This window comes from Cyanistes caeruleus, chromosome 19 (assembly GCF_971803275.1).
Source record: "Cyanistes caeruleus chromosome 19, bCyaCae1.hap1.1, whole genome shotgun sequence".
NCBI lineage: Eukaryota > Metazoa > Chordata > Aves > Passeriformes > Paridae > Cyanistes > Cyanistes caeruleus.
Window position 1 is genome coordinate 4,626,190 of NC_141719.1, and position 25,886 is coordinate 4,652,075.

Sequence of the window (25,886 nt, forward strand, 5' to 3'; positions counted from 1 at the left end):
AGGAGAGGGGTCCGTGTGTCGCTCTGCAGGGAGGGGATGAAGGGGGGAGCCCCAGGGACAGCCTTTGCTCGTCACCACTGAGTAGCCGAGGACATCAGGGCAGCTGATCCGCCTCCCTGCACATCTCCCGTTCGATATTTATAGCACTCGTGTTATCAACTCAAATCAAAATCATGTGATCCTCCACTAACTGGCGCTGCCGGACTAATTAATCACCGGCTGGTTTAAGTGAGCGCTCAAAGCGTCCATCCCTCCTCTTTGGTCCAAGAGGAAAATCAGTAGGTGACCGGTGCTTCCCAGTATAACGCTGGGGGAACTGGGGGAATCTGTTGGGGTGCACTGGAGCAGACAGGCCGCTCCCTGCCTCCAGATGCCCGGTGGATGCAGCTGCTCCCGGTGTGGAGCGGAGCTGGGAAGGCAGGATGGGGATGATGAAGATGGGGATGATGAAGATGGGGATGATGAAGATGGGGATGATGAAGATGAGCACTGGAGGGGGGTTTAACCTGGCTCCTCCCCAGCACCCCTGAGGTGCTGCTGGAGGGGGTCAGTCCCTGTGCCAGCAGCTGCACAAAATCCTGGGAAAAGTGGGGTTGTTCTCCTCCCAGTGACACGCAGGGGGTGCAGGGACAGAGGGGCCATGCCCAGCCTGCCCCTGGGGGTCCCTGAGCTGGAATTGCTGCTCGGTGCCACCCAGCTGGCGGGACTGGGGGCAAGGACGGGAGGAGGGAGGGCCGTGGTGGACAGAAGTCACTGGGGAGTGGCTGAGAGTGGCAGATGATGGCCAGGAGGGCCGCTGAGCGCTACCGGAGGCAACCGAGCGACACGGGGGATGGCGGGTGGGTGGCACTGTGAGCACGCGTGTGCCACCGCGGGGGGACAGGAAAGTGGCACCTGAGGAGGGACCCTTCAGCGGGGCAGGGCGGCACGGGAAGGCAGCGCTAGCACGCCGCCTCCTCGCCGAGCTGGACCGAGCCGGGGCGGGTCGGGGCGTGCCAGCCGGTGCCGGCCCCGCCCCGAGTGTCGCAGCCCCGCGGTGCCGCGGAGGCGGCGCCGGGCGCGGCGCAGAGCGAGCGGAGGATGCTGCGGGCGGGGGCCGCCGCCAGTCCCGGTCCCGGCCCCCGTCCCGGTCCCGGTCCCGGGCGGGAGGACTCCCCGCCGCCCCCAGCCCGCTGAGCCCCGGCCCGGCCATGGGGGCTCTGACCAGCCGGCAGAACGCAGGGGTGGAGGAAGTGGATATCCCCGCTAATTCCGTCTACAGATACCCCCCGAAATCCGGTGAGCTCCCGGGGGGCCTCGCGTCCCGGTGCCGCCGATGGGGAGGGAAAGAGAGGAGCGAGTCTGGCGGGCACCGGGCACGACCTTGCTCCGGGCGGGGGTGACCCTGCGCACCCCAAAGCGAGCGCTGACGCACAGGGGGAGCACCCTAAAAATCTGGGTCTGGTGCGGGGCACCCTGCGTCAGGAGGGATGGGGGGCACTCCTCTCCGGGCACCCCTTTGCCAGCGCACCCCGCTTCCCAAACTTGGCCGAGTTGACGCGACTTTAATGACATTATTGTTATAATTATTTCTGTAGCCGTGGTCTGCGGCAGCGGGCTCCGGAGGAGGTTTTTATAGCCGGTTACTCCGGTGCTGCCTGCTCGGGAAAATCGTGGTTTTAAATTCCCGGGAGGATGAGGGAGGCTGGGGTGGGAGGGATTGGAGGGGATCCCTCCTTCCCAGTGCTCTGCCCCATCGTAGCACCCCAGCCCCTGCCGTGGGCAGCCTGCGCCTTCCCCGCTCCCCTCCGTGCCTGGAGGCTGCCTGCTGATGCATCCTCCCCAATCCGGCCCTGTCTCAAACCTTGTGCGTGACCTTGGAAAATCCGCCTCTGTGCCTCACTTTCCCCCGCCAGGGCCGGGCTGAGCGGGTGTCCGAGGGGGGCAGGCTGGGGAGGGAGGGAGGGAGGGAGGGAGGGATGCTGGGGTCCAGCCCTTGGCGCTTCAGAGCCGCAGAAATTCCGGCGCCGGTGGCTGATGCCCCGGAGCACCGTGCGTGCATCTGAGGAGATTGCACAGGGTCCTTGCAGCACTAAATATTATTAATAGGTAACTATTTTGGTAGTTAATAGGATAAGGTAAACTCTCGGATCGTTAGTGCTGTGACAAATTACTTGCTAATTACAACTAAAGACCTCCTTAGCAAGAATTACAGCCAACACAAACGCTGTGCTTGTCCTGAAAAGCCGTGTTTGGCTTTTTTTTTTTTTTTTTTTTACTTTTAATCTAAAATAGGTTGCACAGCTGGCTGGAGATGGCTGATCCTTGACAGCCTGGCCTCCTGCAGGGCTCCCCCTGCTCCCCTTTTTTCATGGTTTCAAGGCCTCAGTCACTTTGATGCCAGGTGAGGCTGGACCAGCCCATCCATGGATTGCTCTTTGTAGGGACGGTGTTTCCATGCATTACAACCTTTTCCCTTGAGATCCCATCTTATTTAGGGGCTCTTGGAATATCTGGGTATGAAGGGGTGGAGGGTGTAAGAGCACTTCCAAAGCCCTCTCAGCTGACAGAGGTCACCAGGCTGATGCTTAACTCCAGCTTTCAGGGAGAGCCTGGGGCTGCTGGCTGTGCTCAGCTGGCCTGATCCCACTGCTGGGCTCTGGGCAGAGCTGGGGGATGGTCCTGGTGCTGCCCAGGGTCCTCAGGAGAGGGGCAGGAGGTGCCCAGGTGACACAGCCATCTGCACTGAGACAAGGGCAGGCTGGTGGCCCTGGGGGATTATGGCTGGTTTGTCTCTAATCCGAGTGGGATTTGCCTTCAGCGCTGCTGGCAGCCGAGGGAGGACGTGCCAGGCAGCAGAGCTGAGTCCTCTGTGGCAGCAGCGCTTCCCCCACCTCAAAAACCACCTGGAAACAGCCACTGGCTTTGGAAATGTGGTCCTGGAGGGGAATCTCATGGGACCTCGGGGCATTTCCCTCTCTCTGCGGATGTGGCTTTGGCTGTTGGGCTGTAGGCTCTCTCGGGATGGCCAGTGGGAATTGGGCAGCTGTGTCTTATCCCAGCTGAGCATCTCCCCATCCTGGGAGTCCCATCCCCTCCAGATGAGATCTCAGTGGGATTAGTTAAACTATAATTTTTTAAGCAACGTTTGAGATTTACTTCCATGGCTGCCAGTGGGAGGGAGAGCCAGCGGGGGCTGTAGATGGAGCCCACTGCCTGGCTACTGGGATGGCTTTTGGGGCCAGCTTTCAGCCCCTGTCCCCAGCTGAGGTTGGCACTGAGCTCTCCCAGGGCACACAGGACTGTGAGCAGGGCCCTGGCAGGGGGCAGGAGCACGGGGGTTAATCCAGCAGTGACACCCCCAGTCCTGGGGCACAATCCCAGCTGGTGGCAGAGCCACGGCGGGCGAGGGCTGACGCAGCAGTGCTGTGGACAGGGTTTGGCATCAGCTCCGGCTGCTGCTGGCTCTGGCTGCCCGCTTTAGAGCATGGAGTTAAATAATGGGCTGCCCAGGGGCAGAAGCACCCAGAGCCTTTAACCAGCCCTTCACAGCACCCTGTGCTGGCACCCGTGGCCGCAGGGTGTCCCTGTGCCAGCGCTGTGCCACCCGTCTGGGCTGGCCACAGGCTGTGCAATCCCACTGCTCCCCTCACCAGAGTGTGTGGATTAGCTGGGAATGAGCTTTTCTGTTTCAGCAGCTTTGGAGAGTGAGGCTGTAACGTTGGAGAGCCAGAGGCTGCAGTAGCAGAGCCCAGCAGGGCAGTGATGGCTTGGGGCACGGTGCAGGACGTGTCACTGCACACCAGGGCACAGCACACACGAGGGTCCTCACCCTCCTCTGCCTCCTGGACAAGGCAGCATCGTGGGGAAGAGGAGCTGGCAGCTGGTGCCAGATGTGTCCTGCTACCAGCAGATGTGCTGGTACATCATGTGCTGGACACAATGACTTTTTTTGCTGGGAACCTCAGGCAATTTGGGTTTATTCCCCTTTTCCAGCAGCTGCTCGTGCAGCCCTCCCCAAGCTGTGGCTGTGCTTGACTGGCTCTGCTTCCCCAGGAGTGGGTGTGGGATTTACACTCAGCCCATAATGAGGTGGCTGTGGCTGGGAAGGTTCTTTCCTGCTCTGCCCCCTGGCCATGTCCAGGGAGTCACTGGCACGCTCCTGCCAACGCCCTGGGCTTTCCTGGGCTGCTGCTTCCCTGGAAAACCTGGCTCGACTCACACCTCTGTTTAACAGCAAGGAGGACCTTTCCTTGGAGGGAGCACAGAGCTGGTTCTGCCTGCTGCCAGGAGGGACTTGAAGCCTCTGGGGGATGTGCTGGAGCCTGCAGCTCCCAGGGATACTCCTGGGAGGAAGACTGGGTGATGGCAGCACGGTCCTCACCTGCTCTGCCCATCCTGCAGGAGCCCCCACCGTGCACTAAACTATGGCTGGGCAAATCACAAAGAGCCTGTGCTCCATTTTCCAGCTTTTTCTTAGTGCTGGGGTGGCTTTTCTCCATGTTTAAATGCAATTCTTTTGCCGTCTCCTGCTCTTGCTCCAAGTCAGTGTCAGGAAAAGCTTTGGATGGCCCCATTCTCCCCTGGCTGTGCTGTTGCAGGCAGCTCTGAAGGCACTTTGCTCTTGGGTTTTTTTTTTCCACGTGGCTGAGTCCTTCCAGGCGAGCTGCCTATAAATTATGTACATGGAAAATGGGACCTGAAAGCAGCAGGCATCAATAATAGATGGTCGACGTTTGCTAACGGGCTGGCTGCATTTGGGCATCCCTGTGCCACGGGGCCTCAGGGCAGAGCTGTGTGACCCACTCATCCCTCCCAGCCTGGAGTTAGACCCCCCTACTCCTCCCCTTGGGCTTTGGGCTCTGTTTCGGGTTTCAGTGCAGTATTAAAGCCTGATCCAGCCCTGGACAGCCCGTGCCTCTGTTGGAAGCTGATTGCAAGCTCTGACCTCAGTACCCACAAGCAGAGCTGCTGCTCAGGCTTAAGCTCCTTTATCTGTGGTCTCCAAATGTTTGGTTTTGGGGTGTCCCCTGAGAGGGGTGCAGATGGATCTGTACTGGTGGGTTTGGAGTTTTTATAAGCCAAACCCTGTCCCTGTGGCTGTCAGGATTCAGGACTCTGTGTCCATGTCTGACTGAATCCTGGTGCTTCTGTTCACCCCTTGCTGCTGCCCCATCCCTCTCCACCTTTCCCTTTTCTCCCAACCCTCCTGCCTGTGCCATAACATGCTTTCCCCACACAGCCCAGATCTCACAGAAAAGGACCAGGCACCACTTGGCTCCTGGCCAGGCTGGAGGAAATTCTCCTCTAGTGGAGAAGTGCCTGACCTGGGGGCTGCTCCCAGCTCAGGGCTGGGACATTTGGTGTTTTGGCTCTGTGAGGGAAGAAGGGACCCTGGTCATTGGCCCAGCGTTCATCAGGGCAATGTGGAGCACTCTGCAGGGCAGGTGCTGAACTCCTGGAGGATCTACAGGACCCCAAAATCCTGACTCCTGCAGGAGAGCCCTTCCCAGGGAGGGCTGCAGGCTGAGAACTGACAGAACTGGGTTCAGCTGCGTTCCTGGTGGCTGCTGGAGCCAGTCTGGGCAGTGTCTGGCTGTGGGCACGCTGCCTTGGGTGGCACACCAGGTGTGTGCCATCAGGCTCTGGGCAGGAGCAGCCCTGTTTTGAGGGCTGTATGCCGGGTCTGTGCTGCCCTTCCCCGCAGCATCCCCAGGGATGTGGGGGCCAGCCTGGCTCCTCCGGGGCTTGCAGGGCTCTCTGGCAGGTCAGGCCGTGCCTCTGCCTCTCCCGCCTCCTCGGGGCATGAGCTTATGGGCAGGATTAGCTCTGCTCTGCCGCCCCAGGAGCCCTCTCCTCTTCCTCCTCACGCACCAGGATCCGGCTGCTCCTGCCAGTGCGGGGATGGCTGAAGGTCAGGGTGACCTTGGGTGGCTCATACTGGGGCTCACAGGGATTTCCCAGACAGGGAAAGGGGACCAGGCACTATTAAATCCCATGGATGGAGCAGCCCCCAGGGCCAGCACTGCCGTGGGGCTGGACCCCTGCAGCAGCCTCTCCCCATCCTGTGTGCCCAGGCTTGGACTGCGATGCTGAAGCGGGTGGGATGCAGGAGGAGGGGAGGGCGGGCAGGGAGTGAGGCTCCTTGGCAGCCTCTGCCTGCCTGGGGGCTCTCAGCGTGTGAGCTCAGCCAGAAAGGCTCCCAGCAAGGTGACCCTGGGGACAAAGTCACCTCCGAGCCATCGATCCTGTGGCTTTGTGCCTCTCCATCCTGGCTGGAGCCCCCTCCTCCCGCTCCGCTCAGGAGCTCTCTCTGCTCTCATTTCAGGGAGTTACTTTGCCAACCACTTCATCATGGGAGGGGAGAAGTTCGACTCCACGCACCCCGAGGGGTACCTCTTCGGCGAGAACAGCGACCTCAACTTCCTGGGGAACCGGCCCGTGGTGGTGGGTACCGGGGGCCCGGGGCTGGGGGGCCCGGAGCACAGGCACCCCCTTCCCAAACCTGTGCTGGCCGTGTGTGTGCGGGACAAGGCTGCTGGCTGTCCCCCTCCACGGGCACAGCCAGCCAAGCCTGCCTGGAGCGGGCTGAGTGGATCCTCTGGTGGCTCATCCAAGGTTTGGGTTCCTGCTGCAGCCTGTCCTCTATCCAGGACTAATGGTGAACGGGAATTGGGCTGATTTAACCCAACTTCTTTCTCGTTCCCTCTTCAAGAGCTGCATTTTCTCTTGCCTTCCCCATGTCATCCAGGAGGTGTATCCCAGACAGGAGGGCACATGTTGTGGAGTGTAACACAGAGGTGCTGGTGTGGTTCAGGGTAGCAGAGCAGCTTGGACAGGAACAGATGAAATTTCTCCCCAAGCTCTAGCAAGAAAGGGAAAGAAATAAAATAAAAGTAAAAAGGCAGGGGTAAGTTGGGGCTGGGGACAGCATGGATGGGTTTTGCAGTGCTGGGTGCTGCCAGCTCCAGCTGGTCTCAGGGCACAAGGAAACCTGGCTGGAGGGGGGTCCCTACACCCCAGGCACCTGGAGATGGTTTTTGTGCTTGCTGCCTTTGGAAAGGGAGGAAATGAGAGCAGGGGTTCAACCTGGGAGTGATATCCCACTCTCATCTGGGTGTCTCTCAGCAGTGGGACAACTCACCAACACTGTCTGGAGGAGTTTGGGAGGTCAAACATTCAAAAGATTCAGCGTGAGGACTTAAAGGTCATCAAATCTTTTCTGTTAAGTCGAGATAAACTTGCCTGGTGCTTTAGCCCAGCTCTCAAGCATTGCCTGCTGCCAGCAGGGTTCCTGTTTCCTCCTTGCCATTGGCTTTGGTAGTGTTTTGGCAGCATCATGTGGTCCCTCAGAGGGGAAGTGTCCAGCCCTGGGCTGTGCCAGAGCAGGGATCCCAGCAGAGCCAAGGCTGGGAGCACCCACAAAGCACATGAATACTGGGTGGGCAAGGGCAGTGCCTTTCTCTCCAGCCCCTCTGCTTCCCCGAAAAATGAGAAGTCAGCACTCAGGGTCCTCCAGCGGCGTGTTGAGAAATCCTCTTGATTACAGTAAAAGCCTCTAAACTGCCCAGTGAGCAGTTCCCATGTCAGCAGCCCTGACAGCAGAGCAGCAGGGAAGGCAAAGGAACAGCTTGGAAACAGCAGAGAGAATTAATACAGCATCACGAGCTAAATTGTTTTGCTCCGGTTTAATTACTGATGGCTCTGGGCTGCAGAGCTGTGACCAAGATCCCGACTCCCCGGGGAGCAGGGGGAGTTCTGGGGCTGGACTTCTGGGTCAGGCCAGTTTTGGGGGCTCAGGGAGGAGCTGGGGAGGTTCTGTGCTGGTTCTGGTCCAAGCCTGTGTCCAGGCAACACTTGGGCCTCTCTGCTGCCGCCTCCAAGTCCTGTCCTGACGCTTCTTGGCTGTGAGACTTTTGCTTTCTGGCCTTCTGTGAAAGCCCTGGTTGGGCTGGAAACATTAAAGATGACCCCTGCTTTTTGGTGGGGGATTAATTTTGAGTTCCTTGGGGATCAAGGGCCAGGATATCTTAGAAGAATTGTGTCCCAAGTCCTCTGTGAGCAGAGCACTTGGTCTGAGCTATGAACAGCACTGCTGCCACAGGGATGTGCAGGGCAGCCGGAGGCTGTGCAGGTTCTCCCCTCTGTGGATACATGATAATCTGGATTTTCCAGCTGGGAACAGGTTCCCAAGGGGCTGGGAAGGGCGTTGCTGGTTTAAATAGCTGCCACCATGCAGGGGCAGAGGAGCAGAGAAGCTGCTGGAGGCACTCCGAGAGCACAGGGTAAGCTGGGAACTGTTGAAATGTGCCACTGGGTTTCCCTGCCCACGCAGAGCTTCTGGGGTTTGCTTGTAGAAAAACCCCAAGACAGACTTTTGAGGATGTTTTTTATTTCACTTTAACAGAAGCTGGCCTGCACCAAATGTTGCTATAGGCACACGGATGACATTCTTAACTTCACCGCAACTGTTACCCATTTTTTTCTGTTGTGTTTCAGCGTGGTTTAAAGTGAGGAGATGTAAAGCGTCCTCTGAATAGCCTCTTTCTGATGTGCAAAATCTGGCTTGTAAAATTTAATTTAAAAAAAAACCCCAAACAACCACCCCCAAAAAGCGCTTTTCACACATGGGAGAGCCTGAAGTGGTTTCTGCAGCACAGAATTTGCCTGCAGCACTTCCCCATCCTGCCCAGCCCAACGGCCCCTGTGGGTGACACCCAGGGGACCTGGCTGCCCCTTCCCTTCTCTGTCACCCACCCCTGCAGCAGGAGGGGGGTGCACCCATGGGTGCTTTCCCTGCCAGGGCTGGTTTGAGTAAGGTGCAAACAAGCAATTTTGGATGACTGCATTAGTTTGAATTACAGGGGGTGTATCACGACATGGCACAACATGTCATGACATGGCTCAGCTGCAGCCTGGAGCGTGTTCTCACTCTCTCCCCTCCAGCTGCAGTGGGTGACTCTGCAGGTGCTCGATTCTGCAGGTGCACATTTGGTGACTCATAGAAAAGATCGTTAACAGCACTTTAATGACTCTGCTGCCCTTTTCCCCTCCTGGAGAGGATGAGAGCAGTGGGACCCAGTTCCACAGTGCTGGGAATTCATCTCCAAAGCCTTTGATGCCATCAGCCAAGCTGTGTCCAGCCTAGGCTTTAATCTGCCTTTAGTGGCACCCGTGGGATCAGGTTGGCCATGGTGATGGTGGAGCAGGGATGGGACAGAGCTGTGCCTGCACTGAGGGCTTCTGCCTGTCCCATCCTGAGCCCAGCACGGGTCCCCCAGCCACATCCATCCTGCTCTGCAGGGCTTTGGGGATGGGAAAGGTGATGATGGCTTTGAGGACAGGTTGGGTTTGGTGGTTGTCCCCTGTGAGAGCACCAGGGACATGAGAAACGGGCGTCTGGCTCCCTGCAGGGCATCCCCAAGGGCCACCTGCAATTTGGTCTTGTCCCCTTGGTACTGGGGTGGGTGTCTCAGTGAGGGACAATGGGACACTACTCCCTCTCCTCAACTGCTCCAGAGGCAGCAGTTGAGGCTCTTTGACCACCCCTGATGGCACCTGACACCCTCCTGGCTCTGGCTGTCCCTTGGCACACAGTGAGAGCTTGCCAACGAGCTGGGCCTTAGGGCTGATCCCTCCTGGAGCTAAACCTGCCTGGGAGATGGAGAGGGGGGAGGTGGGTCCTGCATCCCTTCCTCACTGCCCTCAGTCTCCTTTGGGTGACTGCAGTGCCAAGGAGAGGGTGTCCCCTGGGTGCCACCATGTCCCCTCTCCCCAGGGAGCCCTGCAGCCCCTGCCAAGGGGACAGACAGGACTGGCAAGGACAATGTCAGCTTGGAGGAGGGATGCTGCTGCCTGCCTGCTCCTGCCCAGACACCTTTCTGGCTCTCTGCTCTGGGCACGGGGCTGGGATCCCACCACCCAAATCCCATCCACCACAGGGAGGAAACAGGGACACTTGTGCCTGTTTTTTCTCAGCTGGTGGGCAGGGAGAGAGCTTCAGCCTCTCTCTGCCAAGCCTCATCCAATCTGCCTCATCAGCAGCCGCCTGCCCCGTGCCCCACATCCCCCTCACCCTCCAGCTGAAGGGACAAGGAACAGCCCCTCTGTGTGTCCCCTCCTCAGTGAAACTGTCCCTGCTGTCCCGGGCTTGCTGCTTGAGGAGGGACATCCCTGCTGCCTGGTACCCAATGCCAGCAGGAGCTGCAGGTGCTCAGCACCCATCAGGATGCCCAGGCCACCCCAATTCCCTCTGTGGGGTGTTGGGTTTGGGTCACAGGGGGTTCCACAGCCACCAGATTCCCCTGTGTGCGTCTGCCTTCACCGCTGTCTCTCTCGTCCTAGTTCCCTTACGCTGCTCCACCTCCTCAGGAACCCGTGAAGACCCTCAGGAGCTTAATCAATATCCGCAAGGACACCCTGCGCCTGGTGAAGTGAGTGTCCTGAGCCCAGAGCCGGGGAGGGAGGTGCTGCTGGGTGCTCTGGGGATGGTGGGCACGGGGCTGCTCTCGCTCCGGCACCTGCGGCTGGAGGGATGAGCCGCCCTTCCCCTCCTGGCACGGGCTCTGCCGCAGGATTAAAGGAGCTTAGCGCTGCCTTTGAAGTTCTTTGCTGCTTCTTCCTCCCCCACCTTCCCGAGGCTTTGCTGGAGGGAGGCTGGGGATTGCGGCAGGGCGATTCGGGAGGTTGGGGATTATGGTTGGAATCTGTCTGCGGCGCTTCCCAGCCCGCAGGGGTGACCTTGGGCATGCCAGGCACTCGTGTTGTGCCTCAGTGTCCCCTGATGGAGGGCAGCAGCCCCTTTTGGTGCCAAGGGGATTAGTCCTGGAGCACCCCAAGGTGGACCCTCTGTGCCCCCCAGGTGCTCGGAGGAGGTGAAGACCCCGGGGGAAGAGGTGAGCAAAGCCAAGGTGCACTACAACGTGGAGTTCACCTTCGACACCGACGCCCGCGTGGCCATAACCATCTACTACCAGGCAACCGAGGAGTTTCACAATGGGGTGGCGAGGTGAGGGGTCCCAGCCAGGCCTGTGTCACCCCCCAGCTTGGCCTGTGTCCCCCCAAGCTTGGTGTGTGTCCCTGGCTGGTGGATGTGGAGCGTCGCCCCCTGAGCATCTTTCCTCTTCAGGCCAGGGAACAGCTAGGGGTGGTGCTGACATTGGAGGGGGGCTCCTTGTTTCCCCCAAGTGCCACCACCGGGTCTTTGCCAGCCCCTGCCACCTCCTTCCCTGTCACATCCTGCTCCCTCTTTTTACCCTCAGGTCCCAGTGGAGACCAGGGAAATAATTCTTCCCCCCCAAACCCCTCCAGGTTGGCTGTGGAGTTGTCCCTATCCCTGTTGTGCTGCCTGCCCTGTGTTTACTTTACCCTGTGGATTATTTTAGCCCTTTTTACACCTTCACACCTCAGCCCCAAGAGGCATCTGGGAAGGGAGGAGTGACACACACACCCCCTCCCATTTTCCTGGCATCTCGGTGATCTGGGGGGAGCAGGAGGAGCGTGGGGACAGCCGCGGTGCCCTGACCCTGTCCTCTCCCCACGGGACAGCTACACCCCCAGGGACAACAGCCTGCAGTCGGAGACGGTGCACTACAAGCGGGGGGTGTGCCAGCAGTTCTGTGTGCCCTCCCACACCATCGACCCCTCCGAGTGGAGCGAGGAGGAGGTGGGTGCCCCCAGCCCCGACATCATCCCATGGAGATGGAGGTGGGATGAAGCCTCAGCGCTGCTCCATCTCACCAAGCCCGCCCTGTCTCTCTCCAGCTGGGCTTTGACCTGGACCGCGAGGTGTACCCCATGGTGGTGCAGGCAGTGGTGGATGAAGGAGAGGGTGAGGAGGGGGTTCCTTGCTGGGATGGCCTTTCCCAGTTTGCTGGCATTGTGATGCCAGCTGGGCAGAGCCTCCTGCGTTTCCTCACTGCTGCCGTGGCTCTGCCCATCGCCCTGCAAGTCCCCTGAGCCCTGCGTGTTCCTTTGTGTCTTGCAGAGCACAGTGGGCACTGCCACGTGCTGCTGGCCACCTTTGAGAAGGTAAGTGCCAAGCTGGGGCCATCCTCCCCCTCCTGCCTTCATCACCCACCAGGTACAAGAGCCTGGAGAATCCCTGGGAATCGGGTGCTGCTGGGCTGGGGATGTTTTGGGTGGCTCCTCAAATCCTGGGATCATTCCCTCATTTTAAGTACCCACTTCTAAGGAATTTGGGCTCAATTCCCTCTTCCTTCCTCCGACAAGTCTCCAGCTCTGTAATGTGTGTGACCTCCCATGGCTACCTGGTGCTGGGCTGTCAGGAAAAGCCAGAATTCCTGCAGAATGGGCTTGTTGGGAGTGGGGAGGGAGCAGTGACAGCCACAGGTTGGGTGGGTGCTCTGGCACAGCAGCCCAGGGCTGCCCACCCATGTGCTCCTTCCTCCCCCCAGCACAGTGATGGCACCTTCTGCGTGAAGCCCCTCAAGCAGAAGCAAGTGGTGAGTGTTGGGGTGTCCCTGAGGTACAGATGTCCCTGCACACCCTGCAGGGAAAGCACTGAGGGGTTTTGGGGAGCCCCAAAAGCCCTAAGCCTCCTCCAGCCCTGCCCCTGCCTCCCAGGGAGTGCAATTTTGAGGTTATCAGTGCAAAGGGAACCCCTGGATGTTGGGGGGAGGAGGGCTGGTCCAAGCAGGGGGCTGGGAGCCACAGGGGCTCTGGGCAAGGTGTCTCTGCTCCTCACCCCTTCCCCGTGGGATTGCAGGTGGATGGTGTGAGCTACCTCCTGCAGGAGATCTACGGCATCGAGAACAAGTACAACACACAGGACTCCAAGGTGTGTGCCTGCATCCCCCTGCCTGCATCCCAGGGGTCTTCCCTCGTCCCTTCTTCCCTTCCCCTAGCCCAGCTCTGGCCACTGAAACACGCTCAGGGCAAGAGTTTGCAGCACAGCACAGAGCTGGTGATGGCTGGGGACACTTTGTGTTGGCATCGAAGCTGCTGGAGGCAGAAAAGTGAAGGATTGAGCTTTCCCCCCATCCTCTGTGGTCCTTTGAGGGAAGGGTGGTGGCTTAGATGTGGAGCATCAGGCTCAAGGCACGGGATGTGCCTTATGCTCTGCTCTAATAGGTGAAAACTGGGGTGGAAGTTTGGGTTTTTGTTTCCTTTGGCCTCACCTCCCAGCCTCCTGGAGGAGAGGAACGTGGTCCCAGGGGTGGCATTTCAAGAGCAGGCAGCCCATGGACACAGGCAGAACTCTCCCTGAGCACCCAGCCAGTATTTTAGAGCACCCACATGGGCCGGGCACCCCCGAGGCCGAGCAGTTCCCTCCTGTCCCTCGGGCAGGTGGCGGAGGATGAGGTGAGCGACAACAGCGCCGAGTGCGTGGTTTGCCTGTCGGACGTCCGGGACACGCTGATCCTGCCCTGCCGCCACCTGTGCCTGTGCAACACCTGCGCCGACACCCTGCGCTACCAGGCCAACAACTGCCCCATCTGCAGGCTGCGTAAGGCTGGGGGCAGCTTGGGTGGGCTGGGCAGCATCTCTGGGAACGGGCTGGCATCTCTGGGAACGGGCTGGCATCTCTGGGAACGGGCCGGCATCTCCGGGAACGGGCTGGCATCTCCGGGAACGGGCTGGCATCTCCGGGAACGGGCTGGCATCTCCGGGAATGGGCTGGCATCTCTGGGAACGGGCCGGCATCTCCGGGAACGGGCCGGCATCTCCGGGAACGGGCCGGCATCTCTGGGAACGGGCTGGCATCTCTGGGAACGGGCTGGCATCTCCGGGAACGGGCTGGCATCTCCGGGAACGGGCTGGCATCTCTGGGAACGGGCTGGCATCTCCAGGAATGGGCTGGCATCTCCCACCCTCAAGCTCTGCAGTCCCTCTAGCCCCACTGGGGATGCCCCTCTTGAGAAACGGTGTCATTTTATGACAGGTCTCCTTTCAATGCCTGGTTTTCACCCCTCACTTTTTTCTCTGCTGCCGCAGCTTTCCGAGCCTTGCTTCAAATCCGAGCCATGAGGAAAAAGCTGGGCCCGCTCTCGCCCACCAGCTTCAACCCCATCATCGCCTCGCAGACCTCCGACTCCGAGGAGCACTCGGTCAGTGCCTGCCTGAGGGTGGGACCCTGGCCTCTTCCACCAGGATGGGGATGTTTGGGGATCTGTGTGTCTCTGAAGAACAGGGTTTATTTATTTATTACAAGTTCATCTTGCAAAAAAATGCAGGGTTGATATTACAGGAAAAAAATTAAAAAAGAACAAAGGTTTTTGGCAGGGTGTCCATTCCCTAGGTTTGAGCTTCTTCCTGGGGCATTTTGATCCCACTGGGAGTGAGGGGATCAGCAAAATGGCCTAGGGAGGATCCTCAGCCCATCTTCCCCCCTCCCCAGTCCTCGGAGAACATCCCCCCGGGTTACGAGGTGGTGTCACTGCTGGAGGCTCTCAATGGGCCGCTGACGCCGTCGCCGGCCGCGCTGCCCCTGCGAGCGCTGGGGGATCCCCCGGGCGTGGGGACCCTGCCCTCGTACGGCAGCGATGGCCCCCTGCCCCCCCTGAGGGCCCTGTCACCCCTGGAGCGCCTGCCCGACTGTGGCCCCCCGGGGCTCAAGCTGAAGAAGAGCATCTCCAAGTGAGTACTGGGAGCCTGGGGGCACGCTGGGGCCCTGGGGGCTGTGGGCAGGGGTGGAACTCGCTGCTTTGCTCCTTTGGCCAGGTCCATCTCGCAGAACTCCTCCATCCTGCCCGAAGAGGAGGATGAGAAGTCGTGCACCGAGTCAGATCTGAGGGTATCCAGGAGGAGATCCCCAGCCCGGCATGAGGAGGTGAGCACTGTCCAAAACCTGCTGGTAAGGAGTTGAGGCACTGGGGGGACAGCAGGTCTGGGGGACGCTTGGGACCAGAGAGGCTGCCTGGGGTTGCCCCTCCTGGCTCTTCCTCCATCTATAAGGATGCCTGGAAGAGATGGGCCATCCATACTGAGTATCCCTCATCCCATCCTTCCCATGGGCTCCTCTTCCAGGAATGTGGTGCAACACCGGAGAGTGAAAACATCACCCTGTCATCATCAGGAGCCATTGACCAGTCCTCGTGCACTGGGACACCCCTCTCCTCCACCATCTCGTCCCCAGAAGGTACAGCATGGAGGGGCTCATAGGTGCTGGCAAGGCAGGAGAGTGGCATCGTGATCTCAGGACTGTCACACTGTGGGGGGATGCAAAGAGGGGTGGCATGGCCCCTTCTTACCCTGCCATGGACATTGGATGGAGCCCCATGGCGTCTCTCTGCTTTGTCACCTGTAGATGGGGATCATGGGGATCATGCCTGCTTTGTCACCTTGTAGACCCAGAAACTGGTGGCTGTGAGCCCTGGGGACCTGCTGCCGGTAGCTTTGCACCCATCACGTCTCTGTGGCACGCAGCCAGTCCTCCCTCTGCACCCCACAGCTCCTCATTAGCCCCTTCCATTAGTGGGTGCTGTGCCGTGACTCCCACCAGCGGCTGGGGGGGTCCAGCGGCCCCCTCAGCCCCTGCTCTCCCCCAGAGCCCGTGAGCAGCAGCCTGGCTCAGTCCGTCATGTCCATGGCCTCCTCCCAGAGCCAGCACTCCCAGCTCAGCACCGACACCGTGTCCTCCATGTCTGGCTCCTACATTGCCCCTGGCACGGAGGAGGAGGAAGAGGAGGAGGAGGAGGACGTGCTCCCCTCACCTGCGGCCGCAAGCGCCACAGCCTCTGATGGAGAGGTAGGGACTGGGGGTTGTTGGTGGAGCCCAGGGTGGAGAGCTCTCTCATGGGATGTAGCTCCTCCTCCAAAACCACTGGCACCAGACTTTTTTTGGTTTTGTTCCATCTTTCCCACCTTCCTCCTACAGTCAACACCTGTGGAGTCCCCAGATGTAAATTTTGTCAGCATTTCTGCCGAGGAGCGCGATGCCGAGGTAACCATCACCATCCCACGAGGAGCTGGGAGCTGTGGTGTCACCTGGCACCGTGGGGGGATCCCAGCTGTGCCCATGGAGGGGGAAGCTGGGCAGCTAGCACCACATTCCACCAGGGCTGGGCTGGGGAAGGAGCTGCCCTGGGGATGGATGGGGCACTGGGGCTGTGCCCCACCGACACTCCTGCTCCGTGGAATCCCCAGGGCTGGGGATGTTCCCCCAGAGGGACCTGGGAACAGCCCCTGGCACAGCCCTGGGCTAACACACACTGCCTCTCGCCTGTGCCACAGGGCAACGATGTGCTGGAGGACGAGGACGCCTCTCCCACACAGGAAGATGGTAAAAGGCCCTGGGTCCTTGTTGCCCCCTTGCTGTCACCGTGAGTGGGGGGTGCTGTGCTGTCCCCAGCTCCCCTGCTGCCATCAGGGACAGCCCTGGGGGCTCTGGGGGAGCCAAACCTCTGTCACAGTGGGGACACCCATGGTGGGGCTGAGCACCAGGGGGTGGGGGGAGCCAGCCAGCCACAGGGACCCCAGAGAGTTCAGTGTGGGACGTGGAGCAGGTGATCTGTGCAGGATCCAATGGTCTTTTCCAACGAGCCAAATGGGAAAGAGGTTTCTCTCTCTGCACTTTTTCCCTCGCCAAGGTCTTTTCTCAAATCTCTGGAACTCTCCCCTGTAGAAATCAGTGTCTGGGCTGATTCCCATAGGAAGGGGCTGCAGAGCTGTTCCCCCTGGGATGCTTTCCTCACTTTCTTTGGCCTGTCCTCAATGTGCTTTCACAAGTCAACATACACACATCGAGGGCTCCTCTTGCCTCCTCCCCTGAGCTCAGCCAGCCAAGGAAAGAGGTGGTCACCTCCATACCACTGGCCACCAACTGCCCTGGATTGCTTTTGGGCAATAGGGAGGCCCACAGTGTGCCCTCTCCCACATTTCCAAGTCTCTTTTCATCAAAAATAGAACAAAACTATTTCCCCATCCAACCCAGATACTCAGCCAAGCTGGAAAGCAGGAACACCCATGGAACACCCATGGAGCACCCATGGAACACCCATCTCCAAATCATGGCCTCTGACCTGCAGAGAGCCTCATGCTGATGGGGAGACTCAAGTGTAACAACAAACAGGAACAACCAGGGGCTGTGGTGGACACCCACGGGCATCCCAACAGCTCTGGGAGCAGGATGGCCTTTCTCCTTAGGACACAGTCCTGCGCCTGTTCTCAGCAGGGCTACTGGCACATTTGGGAACATCCCTCCTGAGGTTTAGTCACCTGCATCTGATGGATGCAGGTAAGAACCTGGAGGCTGATCTGTTGTAGAAGCGATGCTAAGAAGCAGAGTTACCCCCCTCATCCCCAAAAGCCTCCATCCCCCCCTGCAAAAGCTTGGCTACGGCTTCTTTTGCCCCACGCATCCAGCTACTGCCCCTTCCCGGCATCCACGCAGCTCTCACTGCACCGCTGGTGCTGGAGAGGCTCCTGCAGGAGGTGATGGGTGCCACCACAGCCTGGCTGTGCCAGAGGGAAGGTTTGGCAGGTTGTTGTTTGGCAGGTTCGTGCGCGTGCCCGCGGCCGCATCGTCGCTGTCCCGCTGCCCTCCGATGCGGCCGCTGTGAGGAAAGGAGCAGCTTGGGCCGTGCCCAGGCGTTATTGTCCACTCTTCACCCGCTCCCACACAGATGCATCCTTTCTATGTCATTTTTTGTTTTGAAAGAGGCTGGGGAGGGGAGAGGAAAAGCCCCAGAGATCCCACCCCCCAGTGCTAAAAAGGCGACATCGAGCCCCAGCCCGGCCGAGTTAACTGCCTTAACTCCCTTCCAGGCCCGAGGACAGGCGCTTTCCTCGGTCTGAGGTGTGACAATAACAATGACATGGGCATCGCACACGTGAAAGCGCTGGACAATAAACTGTGCTCTGAGGCCTGCTTACCTGGTGAGTGGCCGTCTGCTGAACATGAACTTGGGGTGGGGGGGGACAGTTCCACTCTTCCCTGCATCCCCCCAGCCCTTTGCATCCATCCCTCCTCTCCCATCACCATCATTCCCACCATCCTGGCCAGGTTGTCCTCACTGCACCCCTCCACCCGTCCCTCTGTGGGGCTGAGCACCAGACACGTCACCACCCGTAGGTCAGGGTGGCCTGTCCAGACTGGGACATCCCCAGGCAGCTTTGCTGGGATTCTCTGTCCCTTGGCTAGGGGCTGCTGGCACTCCAGGAGGCACCAGACCTCCCTAGGATGGTGGTTGTGTGGTACTGCTGTAGCCTGGTAAAGGCTTGCGGTGGGCACAGCAATATTTTGAGTTGGGATGTGATCCACAGGCAGTTCAGCTGTACAGCAGGAACTGCCTGTCCTGTCCTCCTCTTCCTCCAAGGCCAGGGAGATGGGGTGTGTCCATCAGGACACCTTTCTACAGAGCCCCAGCATTCATCTGTCTTTCCCATTTCTTCATGCTTTTTCCCCCACCCTCCTTCCATTTCTGTTTCCTCCCAGCTTCTCTCCATCCCCCTTTTTTTCTTCCTTCCCCCCAGGCTCCTCCGTCTGCGTGAAAGTTCATGTTCGCTCTGTGCCAACACGGTTTTCTCCACCCACGCTTGTGCCCCTTCCCTGCCCAGAGTTGCCCAAAGGTGACAAATGTATTGAACACCCCTGGCCCCTGTGTGGAAGGGGGCAGTGGGCTGGGGACCCTGCCCAGACCTGCAGGCTCTCCTCAGCCTGTGTGTGGGGAAACGAGCCAAAAAGCCAACACCCTCTGAGGGGTCTCCCTCAATACATTTGTGGACAAGCTGAAAGCAACTCTGCCCCTGCCTTGCCCCTTCAGCAGACTTTGTGGCAGGTCCCAGACCTGCAGCAGGTACTGGAGAGCCAAGAGAGTGGGTGAAACCCACTGGAGAGAGGCAAAATCCTTTCTTCTCCCCTTCTCCTTTGGGAAAGCCTCCTCTCCTGCTGCCTTGCCTGTTCCTGCTGGTTTCTGTGCTGGAGAAACACGGCTGAGGCTCTTGGGGAGGAACAGGAGCCTGCCACAAAAGCCCTGTGTCCCCCCCATCACCCTCTGTCAGCAGCTGGCTGAGTCCTGCTGGCCTGGAGGGAATGGGGAGGGAGCTGGGGGTGTCCCAGCAGCACCTCTGCTTTGCTGGAGGGCCTGGCAAAGCATCCCTTGGCTGTGGCAGTGGCCAAAGCCATCCTTGACTGCATCCCTCTTGGTTGTGCTGGGGGGAGGATGAGGAAGGGAGAGCTTTGCAGCCCAGATGGCTCTGGCACAGGGTCAAATTCTTGCTCTGCTGTGAGGTGGGCACTGGCCTTGTCCCCTGCCTGGGCTGGGGTGCAGGAGCTGGTCCCTGGGCTGGGCCCAGCCAAGGATGCCCTCTCCATCCTTTGGCCGCCACACCTGTCCATGTGTCCGGCAGCTGCGGCCCTCGGCACGAGCTGTGCTGCATGAGAGGGGTGATCCAGCCTCGGCATTTGTGGGGAAAAGCAGAGGGCTGCCCCCTGTGCTGGGACCAGGGGCAGAGGAGGTGCAGGGTTGGGGCTTTGGGGCTGTCCATGCTCCCCTGGGAATGGCAGACACAATGTTCTCCACCCCTTTTCACTCGCTGTAGGACACAAGGCATTTTTCCCACATAATAACAGACAGCAATCATTGATTTCTGACTTTCCTTTTTGAGTTGTTGCACCAGTTTGTGTAGGTCAGGATGTTCCAGCAGTTTTTAACTGGGATAATGTCCATTCCAGTAGGGGTTGGAGACAAAGTGTCATGTAAGACATCTAACATTTTGGTGCAGTTTCAGTAGGGAGCAGCTGAAGTGACACCCTGCTCTATAGGTGAAATCACAAATGCACTGATTCAAAGCTGTGTCTTTGTGTCATCCACTGTTAAATTGTCACAAGGGGTTCTTAGACACACACACCCTTATCCTGTGGGTACTGGGATGGATTCAGGGTCATGGTCAGGAGACATTTCAAAATGATAGCCACAGTTCTGTGTCCAAACACACAGGTTAGGCTATCAAAATCTTACTTTCCCATATAAACCCCTGCCATTCTCTCGCCACACAACCACCTACACCAGTGGTTTGCCATGCATGTGTATGATGGTTCTTAAAAGCCCATGCTCAGTGCTCCAATGGATCTAATCCTGTTCCTACCACAGGGATTTGGTTCTTGCTATGTACAGAAGCACTGTGTATTGCCAAGACAAACGCTGTGACCTTGCTAGTGATGGGGACATAAGAAAATTTGATTAAAGACCGCCAGGATTGAAATGCCCTTTCAAATTTCAATGAATAAAAGTCCCTTTTCCCATTCAGTGATTATCCCAGCACTGGCAGAGTGTAACCACAACTGAGTTGGAATACAGCTGAGTGCTGAAGACACTGCTTTGGGCAATTCCCAGACCATCAGCCAGTTGGTCATTAGCATTTGGGTATTTTTGGTATTTGAAGCTGACTACTGTGCGTTCCCAAGAGCAGATAAGGAAGACCTTAAGGGCTGATCTGTAGTGTTGAAATTAATGGTTGCACTTGATTGATCAGTTAGAGTTTGAAGATTGATATTATTCAGTAGTCCTATTCCAGTTCCCAATATATCAGTTAGATGTGTGAGATAAAAGCCAGGAAAACCACCCAGTAGAGGAGGTAACAGTAAAAGATGAATGTTTTGGTCTGATAGCAGAAATATTGGTCTGAATCTCTTTAAGGACTAGGATTAAACAATATTTGTTGTTGTTCAACCAATTTGACCTTGAAATGTTATATAGGTTATATATATATATATATAATTTAATAATTATTATAATTATAGTAATTATAAAAATAACTTATTTTTATATATATTTTTATATTTTGATATATGTACATACATATACATATACATACTTACATATATATAGATACACACACACACACACACAAATATATATATATATATGAAATGTATAGGTTTTGGAGAAGTTTTTGGAGCAGTTGTGGAGGGTATGATGGGCACCCTTAAATCCTCTATGGTCCAGTCAGATTCTGTATCATAAGGAGCTAAGATCAGTATTGTGTCTTTAAATTTACAATCCTTTGGGCTCATGGTAAGACAGATTGGGGGTGTTCCATATTTTGTGATTTTGTTTTGGCTGTATCATTCATAAAATTTCCCAGAGCTTGTACCCAGTTCATGACAACCCCATTCACTGGTTGTGGGGAAGGCAGTAGCATCCTGGCCCTTGAGATCTGTGCTGTTCAAGAGTCAACATCTAGGACAGTCTCCAAGCTGGTGACATTTGATAATGATGGTTTTGTCCTCTCTGTAATAGACAAAGGCGAGGGACGTGGTTCCTCAAAGTTTCTTTTGAAATCTCTGCAGATTTCAATCTGTTGGGAAAGAGCACTGGGAGGAGGTGAAAGTCCCCATCCCAGGGATTTTAGGACATGAGGTTTAACTAAACCTATAGATCCGTGTCCTTGTGCGGATCCTGCAGAGCAAGGGTTGCAGGGGCTGTCTCCAGGGTTCAGAGCATCCTCTGGCCACAGCCACAGCCTCTGCCAGGGGAAGGATGGCAAAACAGCTTTGGAAAGAGAAACTGGGGAAAAGCATCTGCCAGAAAGGCTGGCACTGAGGTGGGGGGGCTGGAAGGCTGCTGTAGAAAACCTGAAATCCCCTGCGGGCTCTTGCTGGTTTAAAGCCAGAGATGCTCTGAGCCATGAGCAGTGGGCCGGGAGAGCTGGTTGGGTTTCACCAGGATGGGATTTGGGAGCTGCTCTGCCCAGGGCAGGTCTGCCAGCTGCTGACAGCAGGGGAGACCCCTCCAGCAGCACAAGGGGTGGGAGGTGGGTGGGCACAGGGCTGACACCCTGCTCCAGAGCCAGACCATGTCCTGCTGCCCCAGCCCTGCTCCTCGGCAGCCTCACAAGGGTGCACTGAGCAGAGCTGGGTCTCTGCTCTGGAGCACTGCAGTGACTTAGGCAATATCAAGCTCTTAATGGGATTTCCGTGTGCATGTACGTGTGGTCCTGTTTAATTATCCATTCCCTCCGGGATCTGCAGACTTAACATGCCTCGCTCTCCAGCCTGAGCTCGCCATGAAAAGCCAGTCGAAATGGCAGCTGTCACCTCCCATAAATCAGCAGGCAGCAGGATTTTGTTGCTCTCCCTCTGAGAAAGCCTCAGCCCTGGGCCTTGGCATGGCTCACACAGTCCCTCTGCCTCAGAGCTCCCCTGGCCACAGGGCTAAACCTCTCTGGAGGATGCAGCAAGCTGCCCTAAGCGTGCACCCCCTTCCTAAGGGCACCACGCAGCCTCTGATGGGTTCGGTGGTGGGACACAAGCCAGGGGCTGAGCTCTGCCATCACCCAGTCCCAGCTGAAGGCTGCTGCCTGAACCGAGAGCCTGCAGCCGCAGAGGAGGCATGTGGGCACCCAGCTACCCCACAAGTTCCCCTTGGCACCAAACCCCGGGTGGCTCCACGCATGGGGACCCCTCCCTCGGTGCCCGGCACAGCTCCCCGGACCCCTTGGCAGGCGGTGAGCCCCCCCAGACCCGCCGGTCACCCCGTTTGCTCGCTCGTGTGTGCATGTCCCCGTGTCCCTGAGCCACCTCCGCTCCTGCCTTCACCGTGTGCCTTCTGGTCTCTCCTGCCTCGCAGCCGCCGTGCCGGACTCCTGCCCCATTAACATTGAGGAATAGGTGAGACCCCGAGACCCCCAGAGCTGCGCCCGCCTCGTCCCCCGGGGGGTTGGAGCTGGGTTGTCACCCGTTGCTGGTGGCCCCGTCACTGCCCAGGTGACATCCCTTGGGCACCTGCATGTGCTGGGCAGAGGGGGCACAGGCAGCCCCCTTCATTTGGGTTATTTAAACCCAGCGGTGGTCGCGCTGTGCTTCCCGTTTGGCCCTCAGCGTTCCTGAGGAATTGGGGGGTTTAAGAGGCTCCCCCGGCCTGGAGAGGTGAGTTCGGGCACCCCCCCAGCCCTCACTGCACCCAAAACCCAACGTGGGGCTGGGGAGGTGGGCGTTACTTTGGGAGAATAAATCGTATCCCCCGTGAATAAACCAGCCGAGTGCACCAGTGGGCTTTGGGAGCCCCTAACCCCATTTTCTCCCCCCAGGCCCAGAGGCAGCCAACAACAACGTGGGGCTGCAGCAGACCTGGCCCTGCCACCCCCCCGGCTCCCGGGACCCGGAGCAGGCACCGTGGGCCCTGCCCGTGTGAGGGCTCAGCCTCGGTGGGGGCACAGACCCCCCTGCCCACCCAGAGGGTGTCTGGGCACCGTGGGCATCGCCACCTCCACCCCTCGGCTGTACCAGGACTGATTTTCAAAAGAAAAGACGGTAACCTCGACTTTTCCGTGGGGGCTGAAAGCCATGTCACTTTGGAGCCCCCCATTAGCACCTTCCCATTCTCCAGCCCTAACAGGGACGGGCTGGGGTCCCCTCCTGCCCCCCCGGTCACCTCACACCCCCAGGCTCCTCTCCTGAGCAGATGGGACAGGGTCACCTCACCGAGGGGGTTCTGGGATGTGGGAGGGTTGGGACAGTGGGAGGATGATGTTCAGGGGTGTGGGTTCAAGGGTGAGTGTTGGGGTTGGAATCCTTGGTACATGAGCTGGTGACTCTCATGGGGGGCCGGCCCCCCCCAGGTTTGCTGGCCCATGCCCTGCCGTGTGCTGTCCCCATGCCATGGGATGTCCCCATTGATGCACTGGCAGTAGTGGTGCCCTCATAGCTCTCCCTCCTCCTGCTCTCCCTCTGAGCAGCACCTGGGCTCCTGGGCCTGAGGTTGCTTTTCCCCAGGGCCTGCAGTAGGGTGGCAGGGGTGGGCAGGAGGCCTGGTACCACCCCCCAGCCCTGCCAGCCTGCTCCAGGGGCACTGATAATTTATCCTCTCTGTCTTCCGCCCTGCTGTGAGCTCAGGGCTCTGGAACAAGTGCCAAAAGTGTCGCCCCCATCCCACCCGTCCTGCCCTCCCATAACACTTTGTAGCAAGGGGTGGATGAGGGTGTGGAGCCCATCCCCATCCCTCTGGCCAGCACTGGGCTGGCAGCATAAGTGGATTTTGTTCCAAGGGCAGATACACAGGGATAGTAAAGGAAGAGAGATAAAGCCACAGACCCTGGGGGCCTGGTGGGGCCACTGGCAGAGGCCACGCTCTACTCCAGAGAACATCAGGACAGTCAGAAATCGCTTGGAAATCACATCAGACCCTGCAGCCCAATCTATTGAGCACTGGAGCTGTTTGGGGCAGCCCAGGGTGGGAAGCTGAGCCTTCCTTTTCGCCACCTGTTTTTGTCACATGGCTGTGGCAGCAAAGGCCACCTCCTCTTTGCAAAGCCACCTTAGTGTTCATGCACTGAAAGCAGTGTCCCTGGAGAGGTGTGTGTGAGAAGCAGGTTCCCAGTGCCATCCCCATGGCAGAGCATGGGCTGTGCTGGTGATGGCTGTGGCTCCTAAAGAGGAATGAAGCCCTTCTGGGGGCTGGGGGGTGTTTTCTCTGCCTGGCTCTCAGCCAGGGCCACGGTAGCTGCTTGTTCTGCGGCCCCAGTGCGGGTCCTGCCAGAGGTGGGTTTGGAGGCAGCCATCCCACTGCTCTCTCCTCTGGGCTGGCTGTCTCCTCTGCACTCAACAGCTCCCAAATTCCTCCCTGGGAACCCAGGGCTGGCTGCTTGATCTCCAAAATGCCATCCTGTGGCATGTGAGGTGGGAGCTGCAAACAGCAGGGAGGGATGAAGTGGTGGGGACAAGTCTTGTGCCCCATTTGGGGATGCACTGGGTGTCCCAGGCCCAGGGAGCCACAGCACCTCACAGGGAGAGCTTTGGAGGTTCACCATCATGCTAAGAAAATCATGGCAGCCATCTCTTCCCTAATTCTCCAACAAGGGCAGGGGAGAGAAAATTGGGCTGATGCTCCAGGGGCATCTCATCTACCGCAGCCCAGCCTTCCTCATGGTTTCAAAGGGGACAAAGACAGCTGGCCTGGCACCCTGGCACAGGGTGCAATGGTGCTTGTGGCTGCCAGCAGAATGAGGCGGACTTAGGAGTGACCCTGAGGGTTTCCTGGCTTCTCTGAGTGGTGTCCCCAGGGCTGCAGGAGCAGCCAGACAAGCTCACGAGATGGCCACAGACCTGGGGTGGCTGTGGGTGAGCGCTGCCCCTCGCTCAGAGCGACCGTGGCTGCGATGGAGAGGAGCCCAGAGGATGCTGAGGCCGAGCAGCGCTGCTGCCTGGCTGTGAGCAAAGAATCCATCCTCTGGGTGGCACAGGAGAGACGGGATTTGGGCATGAGTGACACCAGTGCCGTCCTTGGCCACCCAGAAGGGATAAGGGGCAGGCAGGAGCTGCCAGCACAGCGTGGGATGAAAGGTGACAGCCCCTTGTCTCGCTTGTTCCAGTGACCCACGTGTCAGGGATTTAAGGAAGGAAACCAGACTGCTGCTTATGATTTTGCTTTGAGCATGTTTTGGATTTTAAGAGTATGTTTAATAAAGGGTATCTTACGTCGACAAAGTGTCCAGAGTCATTTTGTGGTTGCAGGGTGAGGGCAGTCGGGGTCTGGGGGGCTTGGTGTGTAAAAACCCTTTTTGGCTGGGAAGACCCACTTACCTGTCACACAGGTACCTTCTCCAAAACAGCCCAGCTGATTCAAATGTCCTAAAACACTTCCAAACTGCATTCCCAACTATCCTAATTCCTGCCAGGGTGGAGAAAGAGCAAATGCAAACTAAAGCTCTGCAGGAAGAGTCTGGCCTAGAGTAGAGGCATCTTCCTGGTGTGTGGTGTGGGTGGCCCCTGTCAGTGCTGGGATGGATGAGGACACCCAGAGGGGGAACTTTTCCTGGGGGAGAAGAGGAGCAACAAAGCTCATGCAAGAGAAATCCCTCCAGGGGTGGGGAAGAAAATGTGTGCTGGGAGCTGAAGTCTTGAAGGTGAGGAGGGCTGTAAGGGGGATTATAATTTGGGTTTCATAGAAGGGGCTGATGATAGTGGGGGGAAGCAACTTGCAGCTAAATTAGAGTCAAAATCAGAA

At 58.1% G+C, this 25,886-nt stretch overlaps 1 protein-coding gene across 8 annotated transcripts; it reads left to right on the forward strand.

The window, feature by feature from the left end:
* Positions 1–1,061: 1,061 nt before the first annotated feature.
* RNF157 (ring finger protein 157) lies at positions 1,062–25,366 on the forward strand. 8 transcript variants are annotated; one of them, XM_086856694.1, is made up of 21 exons: positions 1,078–1,278; positions 6,308–6,426; positions 10,324–10,412; positions 10,841–10,987; positions 11,527–11,644; positions 11,743–11,809; positions 11,966–12,009; positions 12,396–12,443; positions 12,707–12,778; positions 13,288–13,447; positions 13,936–14,048; positions 14,339–14,577; positions 14,662–14,770; positions 14,968–15,079; positions 15,489–15,688; positions 15,818–15,883; positions 16,174–16,222; positions 17,707–17,817; positions 18,415–18,510; positions 22,512–22,552; positions 22,972–25,366. In XM_086856694.1, the coding sequence occupies exons 1-20, from the start codon at positions 1,191–1,193 to the stop codon at positions 22,550–22,552; spliced, it is 2,088 nt and encodes a 695-aa protein (XP_086712820.1). In that variant the 5' UTR covers positions 1,078–1,190; the 3' UTR covers positions 22,972–25,366. The 8 variants fall into 8 exon arrangements, with proteins under 8 accessions (XP_086712821.1, XP_086712823.1, XP_086712817.1 ...); XM_086856697.1 differs by lacking the exon at positions 18,415–18,510 and having other exon boundaries at positions 1,066–1,278; XM_086856698.1 differs by lacking the exon at positions 18,415–18,510 and having other exon boundaries at positions 1,116–1,278; positions 10,351–10,412.
* The last annotated feature ends 520 nt before the right edge of the window (positions 25,367–25,886 follow it).